At 39.8% G+C, this 12704-nt stretch overlaps 1 protein-coding gene across 1 annotated transcript in view; it reads right to left on the reverse strand.

Moving 5' to 3' along the window:
* The window catches only part of LOC125435400 (cadherin-related family member 4-like), a 59478-nt gene that overhangs the window by 17883 nt on the left and 28891 nt on the right, over nt 1-12704 (reverse strand). Inside the window, exon 10 of the mRNA XM_048501598.1 lies at nt 10465-10610. Within this exon, the coding sequence (XP_048357555.1) occupies nt 10465-10610 (146 nt within the window). The remainder of the gene's footprint in view (nt 1-10464; nt 10611-12704) is intronic.

The raw sequence follows: 12704 nt of genomic DNA on the forward strand, positions 1-12704 counted from the left end.
AGTAAAGAAAGGTTGCCAACTCCCAGTTTGGAAATTCCTGAAGATTTGGGGGTGGGCCGGGAACGGATGAGATTTGGGAAGGAGTGGAACCTCTCCAGGGTATTGTACCATAGAAGCTGTCATTTTTCTCCCAGGAAACTGATCCCAGTACTCTGTAGATTAGTGGTAATTCCAGGAGATCTCCAGGCTGCAGGTTGACAACCCTATGATCTGCCAGAATATACAACAGATCTAATGTCTGGTCTGGGCTATTTTACCCAACTTTTTGTTCTGGTGTTTAGCTATCGATGTGTGTCACAGTCTATAACCTCATAAACAGGCTAAACAATGAGTATTAGACTCTTCCTTTTACCTTGATGATCCTATAAAAGTAGCAGGATGGATCATAACATATGAAAACTTCATTTCCTATCCTGCCAAGAAGACCAGACTTGTTCAGAAGTCTCTACACCTTGCATGCCAATGACTTCATTATTAATGCCAGTACAGTTTTGCTTTGAGTTTTCACTCTTTAATCTTACCTGAATTACAAATTACAGCCACCACTGATTTTGCAAATGAATTAGTTATGCTGCTGACCTGTCAGCACCCACTTTACCATCCTATTCATATAGTGACATTTGCTTTGCTTTAAATTCATTGTACAGGTAAAGTCTAATTGAAAATTTTTTTTAACATCCACTTACTTTCACCCCATAAATGAAGGGCTGAATTTGCCAACAGCCTTAGTTCCCATGTACATCTATATATAATTCTCTAATTTAAAAAGCTTATTTCAAACAACTCCTGTTCATTGATATGCTAATTGATATACTACATTTCAGCATCTAAAATCTACATCTACATCTAAAGTTTTGTATATGAAACAATAAGATAAACTAGGCAAATCAGTGAAATAATGCAGGTATTGCAACCAATATGAAAGTAGAGAGCAAAGAAAACTGCTGGAAAGTTCTCATGGAACACACAGAAAAGGACCTCTAGAGAAGTTCTTGAGGTACAGGTAGGTTCATAAAGAAGCAAAAGTTAAAACCAACATTTTTATTTTATTTATCTATCATGCATAGAGAAGAAAGGGAGGGGGATTCTTAGGAGCATTTGTACTGAAATCAAAACATCTAAGCTGCATTTTTCCCATTTCCTGTTTCTAGACACTTAAGCCTGGGTGAGATGCATGAGCCTTGTGGTGCAACCCAACCCTAACTTAAACCCTAACCAGAGTTACAAACTTCTCAGACCACTTACGTGAAAGATTTACAAAAAAACCTGTCACAGTAAAGTAATAAAAATATACATGTGTCAACATCAAAATTAAAATCAACTTTCACCAGCAAACTGAACAAAAACTGAAAACAAATAATATGACACATCATCTGAAAACAGCAGTAAAACAACACCATCTCAAGGCTTTGCTGGGGTCTGTTATCTCTAGCACCAACATCTGAAAAGGGCAACACAAGCAAAGAGGGCTAACAGAGATGTGCTAGGCTTCTGGGGAAATGTTAGGGATCACCAAAATGTGTATGAGTATTCCAGAAAGTGCAAAGTTGGCAACTAGTTGTTGAGCTGACTATGAAAAAATAAAAACAAGAGTACACAGGAAGGAGAACCAGTGGAATATGGGCTGCACCATGTTTCTGGTGTTCATGACCCTGAATTCTGCTATGATGAGAAATAACTCGAAATAATTGGAAGCAATGGGACCCTATTATAAGTGATCCATATGGAGGTAATTTGGGACCTCTGGGTTTCAAAATACAATCCAGGTCTTTAAAGAAGTCATTACCACATTCATGTCCAAAAAATCTGAGCCATGTCCATCTGTATTGTTCATCTGTCCAAAAAGACATCCACAAAGGACCTGAGACAATTCAGCCACTCTACAAAAGTTCCATTGTCTACATTGCCCTACCTTATCTTACAAATCTTTTCCACCAGTCTATGAATAAGGTCATCCTGATTATTTCATTATTCACATCATCCTTCACGGAAGCAACTTGGCTCTGTGCATTCACTTGCATTGAGTGAACAGCTGCAGTTACATTGTAAAAGAGGCAAGAAGGAACTTTGCCAAAAATGCTGACATTGCTGGAGAGTGAAATTTGTCTAATAATAAATATAACTGAATCCTCTACACAATAGAGCAGTGCTGTCACATTTTAACTTACATACTGAAATTTCTAAATGATATTCTAGCTTTTCCAGGTCTTTTGAATGGGCAAGATACCTTCCACTGTCTGTCACTGCTCCAAATGGTGGTGGAAGATTTAAAAAAAAAACCCAGTTCTGTAATTGGCATTTATTTATTTTATTTTAATACATTTATTCCCCACTTGTACCTGAACATAGTCAGGCATGACATCACTCCCAGGATAAACCCAGAAGTGATGTGATGGTGCTCTAGGAATCGTTCTTAATAAAACCATGGAATCCCAGAAATTCTTAGAGTAAAGAGGTTTTGATTTATGTGGTGCCACGTTACATCCCCAATACTCCTATCCCTATAGTACTTTCAGTAACAACTGGAAAATATTTGCTATTTCTGTATGGCATTATATATTTGACTTCTAGGAGCTTCATGGGGTTGGCAGGTTCCTCCCGGCAGGGCATGGGAGCATAGGGTTAACAGATCCAGGTTGGGAAACACCTGGAGATCTGGGGATGGAACATAACTTTTCTAACAAGAAACACACTGATGAGATTTTGTGATGATGAACAGTAACGGTAAAAACATCATAATGATATCTACCCACCTACAACTAGGATATCGTTCACATCTGAAAACTGTCTTCATTTTCTACTCCACCAGCCTCTAAATTAGATCCAAGTAGATACACTTGTTTTTTGTAAGTCATTTTGTAAGTCATTTGAGACAGATGGACTGTGGGGAAGCATTAGGGATGCCAGCATCCATCCTTTGGAATTTCAGCTCATCTCCAAACTAAGGAGATCCTGGAGAAAATTGTTGCTTTGAAAAATGGACTCTTTGACATTGCATTCTGCTTAGGTCCCTGTCCTCCCCATTCCTCTTATTTTACTATGCTATTCTTTAAGTGAAGAAGACAAAGGAATTACCACAATGTCATCTTAAGGCAAAGAATGTTTCTCAATATGCTCTCTAATTGCTAGGAGTGGTGATGCGGAAAATCCAAATCACCAAAAAACCCACCAAAAACCTTTATTGTTTTTTTCAGGTTTTTAATTTGCTGGAAAAAAGAAAATCAGGCTTCTTGGGAGCTGATAAAGCTGAACATGAATTGGCTTTATCAACTTTTGGAGTTAAGGGAGTGCGGGGTGAGAATTGAATGTTGTGCTAGGCTCAGCCCAGCTCAGCATTCAGATCTCCCCACTGCTGCTGCTTCAAAAATCCTTCAGGACTTGAGAAATGGCAAAGGGTGGCAGGGAGAGAGAGATCTAAATGCTGTGCTTGACTTAGCCCAGTCAGCAGTCAAGGACTAGATTTTTTGGAGTTTGGACGGCTACCAGCTTTATTAGGCTTTATTGGGTTTAAAACCCAAAATTTTACTAATAAAAATTATTGGTGCTTGCCCCTACTGATTACTTGGCTTCAGATCTACAAAATTACTTTTATTCTTCTAAATGCAAGTTGTCAACTTAAAACGTATTATTTTTAAGCAGAAAGGCAGTATTTAATCTTTGTGTGAATTGCATTCTCAGAGTATGTACTGTTAAGTGATGTATCTGTTAGTAGTTAATGACAACAATATTACTCAACACAGGTAAATCCAATGAAATAAAAAAAACAGTGGTGCATACATCAACCTATTATAGCAATGTCTGGAATATTGCTTCTTCCATCCCTATAAAGCTGCCGAGTTAAATGTATTTTTAGTACTTGCTTCACAAGTAGAAAATGCCAGAACTCACTGGAGAATTCCCCCAGGAGAGCCTGAACATGGGGCTTCTGAGGTGAGGAATTTAGAGACCATCTGAGGGCATCTGAGGTGAGGGATCAATAATCACTGCCCAAAAGACACTAAGATGGCTTGACAGACTTGTAAGATCTCTTCTGAAAATCAATTAGCCACAGATGATTATGAGATAAATTTGATTCTGTAAGTCTTCCAGATATATTTAATTCACATAGTAACCCAGCCCTATTCATGTCTTGGCAGCTTCTTTCACTTACATTTGAACATTTTTGGCTGACGCTGCAGGGGCAGAACTACTACTCATCTAGACTGGATTTTATGACCCTGAATTTGGATAATATTTTTAATCCATAGTATTTTAATAGGGTTTAGTAGCTTGCTTAAATAAATGAAGGTCTCTTGAAGACATGTCAAGTATTTGATATAACATCCTCACATGACCTTATGAAGGTACAGCTATAACATCTTTTGGAAGTGGATAACAGAGTCAGTCAGTCAGTCTTTCTTATGGTCACAGGCCAATATAAGGTAAATAAAATAAAGCATAGAACTTATTACAGGGCAAAACAGTACATATGTATCTAGAACAGGGGTAGGGAACCTGCGGCTCTCCAGATGTTCAGGAACTACAATTCCCATCAGCCCCTACCAATTGGCCATGCTGACAGAGGCTGATGGGAATTGTAGTTCCTGAACATCTGGAGAGCCACAGGTTCCCTACCCCTGATCTAGAAGGAATAAAAGCAAATGCTACTGGTAAAAGGAAGTTGGGGACACAAAAGCTATGGGACTATAAAGGGAACAGAATAAAAGCTTAAATACTTAAGAAGAATAAAAACGTTAACATTATAAAGGGGGAGAGACATAATAAACAATAAAAATGGTAGTTTGAAGGTTATAATTGTCAAATCAAACCATTGAGCCTACTTCAGTGCTACACAGAACTTGACCACATTGTATTTTATGTCAGGATTGGTAGAAATTTATAATTGTTCATTGTAGCCTAGGAATTTACATAGCAGAGGTGAAATAAAATGGTTATGTATATTTTTAGTGACAGTAGAGAAGTACATGTTCTATTGTTTCTATGTGCCCAGATCCACAGGGACATTTTCTCTTCCAAAAAGAAATCTTCCTGTAATGGCCTTCCTGCACAGCTGAAGGGAGGGCCTGGCACCAAGCCAGAGTAAAAGCTATCCACTTTTAGGTACTTCAAGATTAGTTAGGTAAGAATGACAGTATAGCTAACTGCTATGGATCACTGGTGCAGATGCTGGCCCCAGCCCCACTGCAGGGACAGAAGTGGCCACTTTTGCTGCTTTATTTTTTTTTTACGCCCCCAGTATGGCTGTGCTGAGAGAAGGACAGTGTTTGTAGAAGGGAAGAGCGTCTATAAGCCGAAAGTGACTGCATTTGTTGGTGGTATATTGAAAAGCTCCCTGTTGCATTGTGGCTGAGAAACAAGACCAAAAACAGTGGATTGGGTGCAGCTCTTTAAAAGAAAGTGCCAGAATCCACACTTTTGGAAGGATGACTTCTAAGTAGGACAAAACCAAAGGCTGATCCATATGTGCTGGGCAGTGATTTGAAACTGATTTGAGCTATGGCCATTCTAATCTGTTTGCATTTTTGCAGATGATCTATAGCATCAGGCAGCTGTGGACTCTTTTTTATCCCTCAGAAACCTCCCTAATTTACCCCCCTTCCCCTTTCATTAAACATAAAGTAGGTTTATGCAGGACAGAAAGATACAATAATTTATCAGTTATCCAAATTTAAACTGAGCCACATTTACGAGGACGAGTCAAAGTACAGCTGGATTAGCTGAGTGTATGTTTCAGACTGTTAATTGGCAAGGTTTTGTTATTTAAAGCCATGTTTGGGTAACTGAAATATTAAAAACTAATCGCTACTAATCACATCATGGCAAGCAAATTAAGAAACCTCATTCAGACAAGGAATATTACATGTTATCTTAAGAATTCCACTGATGTGGTCTGTCTCCTGCTTAATGTTTTCAACTAGAACATAAGAACCAGATCTCTTGAAGGAGATTCCCTTATCTCCCAGGTTTGTATGACTTTTTAGTTCACTGCTGTTTTTTCCCCATCAACACACCCTCTCTATGCCTGCAGCACTAATAACATCAACCCAAAATCAGTGTAAGGACTAACAATGAGTCAGATTCAGAGTCTCGACAAAGCAGAAAGAATTGTATTAGATAATAAGTATGGATAGCCTATGAATGCCATTGTGTATCCTCTCCCAAAGCTATGAAATGACTTTCTTTTCTCCTGCAGGAAAGGAGAGCATTAAATGAAAGCATGACAGCATTAGAGAAATACGACTATGGCTGGAGTGTCTAATATTTGCAGCCAAGGTCAGATTTTGAATTTCAGAGAATCCTGTGTCCTAATGCATGGCAAACCTCACAAGGCTGGGCAATTTTGGTCTACAATAGTCTTTGCCCAGAGAATCTGAATTCTACATGCTGCATACTTTAAACAAGATGTTCTCTAAAGTTGCACTATTTATTGTGCAGATTTTTTTTCTGTTTTTGCGTAAATGTAGACTTTAGGAGGAGGGACAAGAAGCTATGTAAAATACTGAGACCTTGCCCCCAGTCACTCAGAAATTAAGTAATTCCTCAGCCTTCTGAACACTGAGCAGGTATTGCCTGCAAGTGAGTGTTGGCAACAAAGGTTAGAAGCTGCTCCCCACTTTCAGTGTCCATGGGGCAAGATGAGGGTGAGAAGCTTGAAAGGATGCATCAGATCAAGGTGGAGCTAGAAGAGGTGTTGCTCCCAGAACCCACAGAGCCATGGGTGCTGTGAGACACTATGCAGCTGCTCAACCTCTGCTATCACAAGGCAGTTCATGTATGGGCCAGCCGAGACCAGTGGCAGAGTCACTGGAACTATCCTACTCTCTACATCCCAGACAGTTGATGGAGGCCTGATCAACCACTTTGCTTTCTGTGTGATCTTTAGGGATGAAGAAGATGAGGAAGGAGAAGCCTGGTTGGATTTTGTGATACGTTACCAGACAGCCCAAGTCAGCAGTATGAAGTCAATCAAAATTAGATAACGTGTCTTGACATCTCTGTGTCACTGAGTGAACATGATGCATCTGTCAGCTCCCATGCCTTGATCCAAGACATTGCCATCTATGCTCCCCATACTCCTAATTCTTGCATTGGATCAAGCTCTGCTCCAGAGAAGATGGTTTGCATTTTGGATGACCCAAGGAATTTAATTGCCAGTTAATCTCTGTCATTTTTTCTATCTGAGAAAGAAAAAGTGTGGTTTATTGATTTAAATGCTCAAGTGAGCTTGGTTTGAATTCTTGCTTGCTGACCATTCCATTGGATTTCAGAACTGCTTTCAGAGACTCTCTTTTCCCCAAATGTTCATTGTCTAAGATATACCAGTCCCGAATGGATCTGGCCATGTTGATCCATGTGATGGTCACCTCTGTATATGCTCTAAGTTTGTATTTTCTTTCTTTTTATGTTCTAATCCTTTTATTTCTTTGTTCCTTCATACTGTGTTTAGCAGAATCTCTAAAGTTGTAATGAATAGTAGCAGCGATAGAGGGCATCCCTGTCTTGTGCCTCTTTCAATTGGAAACGTTTCTGTGTAACAGTTATTTACTTTGATTTCTGCTTCTTGTGATGTATATATGTTACAGATTGCCTCCTGAAAGGTACCTGCAATTCCCATTGCACATAAAGTTGCTAGAAAAAAGTTCCAGTTAACTTTATCAAAAGCTTTTTCAGCATCAAGAAAAATCAAGGCCAGTTTGTTGTGACAAATTAATGTTCCTGCCTCAGTGATGTTTAATATAGTTCTAACATTGTGAAACATCTGGCACCCTTGGAAAAATCTGGTTTGATCATTTTGAATATAGATGTTAAGTACCTCCTTCAGCCTCTCCGCTAGAATGGTTGCAAAGATCTTATAATCAGTATAGAAGAGATTTAGAAGGGAGATGGGTCTAAAGTCTTTCGCTTCTTGCATTTCTGAATCAGTTTTTGGGATTAATGAAATTACTGTTCGTTTCCAGGAGTCCGGCAATATCTTCCCTGAAAAAAATCATTTTAAAAATTCTGCAAGTGTTCTACTTGTTCTTTTGTGAATGTTTTCTAATATATCACTGTTAAGCCAACAGAGCCAGGTGTTTTGTTTTTTTAAATTTATTTATTGCTCCTTGTATTTCTTCTTTTGAACTATTTTCATTTATTCTGTTTCATTTATTCTGTTTTTTCTGATTTGTAGTTATTTGCTGTATTTGCTGTTGATTCAAGTATCGTTCAATATTGTCTGATGGTATTTTTTCTATTTTATATACGTTTTTGTAATAGTCTTGTATTGTCTCCTGTATTAGTTTGTTGTCAGTTATCGTTTTGGATTCTGTTCTGAGTTTAGTTATCAGCTTCATTTCTTGTTGTCTCTTTACTTTGTTGGCTATCCACTTGCCAAGTTTGTTGTTATATGTGAAGTTTTTCTTATTTTTAAAAGCTGTTCAACCATGTGCATTTTTATTTATTTTATTTATGTAAAGATATGTATGAGTTTGCAATGAAGACTGGGGTTTTAAATGTCATTTAAACAGAGGTAGCATCACGTATAGTTTGACCAGGGTGATCTTTACTCAACTTTCTCTTAACAGATGGACCCCAAGTGGTCTTCTAAATGCAGTTCTTACATGTAGGACATCAAGGAAACAGGATTTAAAAATCCAATGAATTTTATACACTAACAGGAAGATGAAAAATAAGGATGTTCAGTAATGAGACTTAAAACAATTTACAGATAACATGCTGGGCACATTATGATACCCGGCAAGCCTATATTCAAATAGAGGGGCCATTTCTGCTGGGTTCAGCTGGGTACCCTGCCAGTCATAATCTCGATATCATGCACAGCCAATCTCAGACGGCAGAGCAAGGGTAAGATGGGTGCCAATCTTAAATCAAGGACTTGATATCAAGTGGGTCTGCCTGACACATAACACCATGATCCCCCCTGAATTAAGAATGCATAGTTTCAGACAACGCCTATCCTAAGGTGACAACTTAAATCTGGTTAACAAAAGCCCAGGTTTGAAACCGTGCACCATCCCCACCCTTTCATTTTTTTCCACTAAGTGACATGCCAAAATCCTTGGGTATAAACTATTGGCTCCCATCTTTTTCAGCTTCTAGCCTTAAAAATGTTTTATTCATATAATTTTAGACTGATTAATGTTCAGTTCATACTGCTTTGTCCTCTGGCTTGTTTTTAATTAGTTGTTTGCTTTTGTTGCATTGTTTTTATTGTAAGCTGCCTTCAGCAGGTCTCTGGACAGATGGTTTATAAAATTTTCTAAGTAAATGCACAGTGAACCACTGCTGAGTGGGAAAGAAGATGGAGATACCCAGCACTCAGATGGAAAGATGGCAGCATAATACTGTTCAAAAAACTGTTAGGAATTTGCAAGTGCCTGTCACAATCCTGACAAGAAGGGGTTAACTGTGTGCATGTTAATTAGCTAGTGAGGTCAGTGTCTTATGACCAGTTCATTGATTAGGCCATTGGGCAGTTAATCCGACATTGTTTATGTGAGACAGAGCATGTAGGTCAGAGGTTATAAAGTTAACTATGTTTCTTTGTCTTGCAGCACACAAGGTTTTTCTTTTGTACCTGTAACATGGGCCCTTTCTGCACAGCAGAAAGGGCACCTCTCCACCAGCAGAAATTATGCCGGTGGAGGGGAGGGGGCCGTTTGCATGGGAGTGTGCGAGCAGCCCCCGCAGAGGCCAGCACAGAAGAGGCAGCTCTGCATGGAGTCGCCTCTTCTGCGCCCCCCCCCACTCATCTCGTCCTCCAACGTCGGTCTGGAGGGCTTCAGGGACCTGCCCATGCTGCCCTCCAACCTCCAGGGGTCAGAGGGCAGCGTGAGCGGGTCTCAGCAGCCCTCCAGGCTGACGCTGGAGGATGAGGTGAGTGGGGGGGGGGACGGGAAAGTGGCACCGATGGGAAGGTGGCACTTTTCAAAAACCTCCCTCAGGAAGAGAGGTGGAAAGCGGCGCCTTCACACCGCTCGGGGCCACACAGGATGGCGAACAGCAGCCCAGGGACAGTGTTTTTGCTGTTTCTGGGCTGCTGTAAATGGTCCGTGTAGAAAGGGCCTTGGATTCACCTTAAGAGGTGAATATCTAGGCCACATGTGGGCTCACATGTGCCTAAGTTCTGTAACGAAGTTTGTACTAGAATAATAAGGATTTGTTGTTTTATATTCCATGTATACTCTACCTTTAGTAAGTAAAGTTTCTTTTTATACAATCACAGCAACTGTCTCTTGGTCTCTCATTTACTCTGCTAATTACTCAAACAGGCAATCATTCCCCCAACAAAAACCCTGACCAGTAGGTTTCTGTGAATATCATTTATCCTATGTTGTTGATAGCCATTACATTGTTTGCCTTTATCCTAGATACTGCTAGCTCTCAACTAGAGTATTCACCACAAAGTCTTGCAATCACCACATACACAAAAAATTAAACAGTCCCCAAAAGAGTTTCATTTACCAGAATGTTGATAGTGACTGTAGAAGTGCCGGATTTTTGTCTCTTGGGGTCAGGTTCAATGTCATTGTCTAGGTCTGTAGCCCTCACCCGAAGAACATATTGGTACTTTGTTTCTCTGTCAAGAGCATTCAAAACCTTTATGATACCTAGTAATGACACACACACAGTAAAAGGAGACAGGTTCTAGTCTTCTGTGGATTTCTGTGGATTCTAGTCTTCTGTGGAGCACTGCACACCAAGACAACTAGACATAAGAACAGTTTTTTCCCGAATGCCATCACTCTGTTAAACAAATAATTCCCTCGATAATGTCAAACTATTTATTATATATTTATTATATAATTACTGCACTACTTTTTTCATCATTCCTATTACCCATCTCCTCCCAATTATGACTGTATGACTATAGCCTGTGCTGACATTTCATTTTATTTTATGATTTTACATTTTATGTTTTTATTACTATTGATTGTTTCCTGATTGCTTACTAGACCTATATGACAATCATTAAGTGCTGTACCTTATGATTCTTGACAAATGTATTTTCTTTTATGTACACTGAGAGCATATGCACCGGAGACAAATTCCTTGTGTGTCCAATCACACTTGGCCAATAAAGATTCTATTCTATTCTATTCTATTCTATTCTATTCTATTCTATTCTATTCTATTCTATTTGACAAAAGTCCATATTTGAGATTCAAGACCCTGTACTGGTATAAATTCCATGCTAACATCAAAGGTTAGAGGGGTGTTGACAAGCCCTTGGGATTAGCAGAGACAGTGGCATTTTAGATCAAAAGAGATTTAAAAGGTTTGGTGGGAACCAACACCTTGCTAAAGCACAATACTGATAAATTACTGCAGTTAGGACATGTTATGTGAAGGCGATATATCTGACTTCACTTTCCCAGAAAACATTTGACCCTTATAAAATGATACTATCACAACACAAAAGGGGAGAAATCATACCAAAATCCCAGGATGCTTTGTAAGAGTAGGTCAGGCAAGTGATGTTATCCTGTACAGCTAAAGATACAGAATAATATATTTTTCAGAGTTAAAGATATGGTAGAAACATATCTTTCTGTGGTGGGGACACTCATTCATCTTTTTTGCATGTGTTTCAGGCTTCTGGAGCATTTTATCAATCTGGTCTTTAATAACAGCAAGACCAAAGATATTTATGTGGACATAAATAGGGAATGATGCCTAGGGAATGATGCCTCTCTCGTCCCAGCTTAGGAACTGTTGTCTGACTACTGTTGTCCCAGCTTAGGAACTGTTGTCTGACAACTGTTATCCTAGCTTCAGAACTATTGTCTGACTTTACAGACTGATTTCACCCCCAAGCCTTGCAAGATGCTACAGCAAGGTTTCTTTTACATTGAGATTGGAGTAAGTGAGACAGTCTTACAGTGTCTGCACTCATTTCTCCAGGGTTGGGGACAGAGGGTAGCAATCAGCAAGAAACCCTCTGCGTGCCATGAACTGGTGTGCAGGGTTCCAGCAGGGGTAATTCTTATAGTGATATTGTTTAATATCTATATGTGCCCTCCTGCTGGGTTGATTTGGAGGTTTGGATTAGGATGTTATCAATATGCTGATGACTCCCAGTTTTATCTGTTGATGGACAGTAGTCTGGATGCTGCCCCTGATGCTTTGGTCAGTTGTCTTGGAGCAGAATGGATGAAGGAGAGCCAGTTGAAGACAGGGAGTGCCAGCTGCTTGCTGTTGATGGTGTGCAAGTGAAGGTTGCACCATCAGTCAAGAGCCTGGGTGTGCTCCTTGATGCCTCTTTGACAATGGATGCTCAAGTGGTGCACATAATTCATGTGGCATTTTTATATCTTCGCCAGACGAAACAGCTGACTCCCAACCTGGCCACAGTGATCCATGCAACAATCACCTCTAGATTAGACTTCTGCAATTCACTCTATGCAGGGCTACCCTTGGACCTACTCTGGAGGGTCCAACTGGTCCAAAATGCAGCAGCACGAGTCCTTTCAGGGACCTCATGGCAAGATCACTTTCAACCAGTGGTCTCCCAGCTGCATTGGCTCTGGGTGGAGTACTGGATTAGATATAAGGTTCTGGGGTTAACCTATAAGGCCCTAAAAGTTGTGAGACCAGTGTCTCAGTGGGCCCATCTCTCCTGGTATGTCCCCCGAAGGTCACTGAGGTCAGTGAATGGAAATCTACTGGAGATTCTGCATCCTAATACGATCTGGCTAGCCTCA

This window comes from Sphaerodactylus townsendi, linkage group LG06 (assembly GCF_021028975.2).
Source record: "Sphaerodactylus townsendi isolate TG3544 linkage group LG06, MPM_Stown_v2.3, whole genome shotgun sequence".
Taxonomy (NCBI): Eukaryota; Metazoa; Chordata; class Lepidosauria; order Squamata; family Sphaerodactylidae; genus Sphaerodactylus; species Sphaerodactylus townsendi.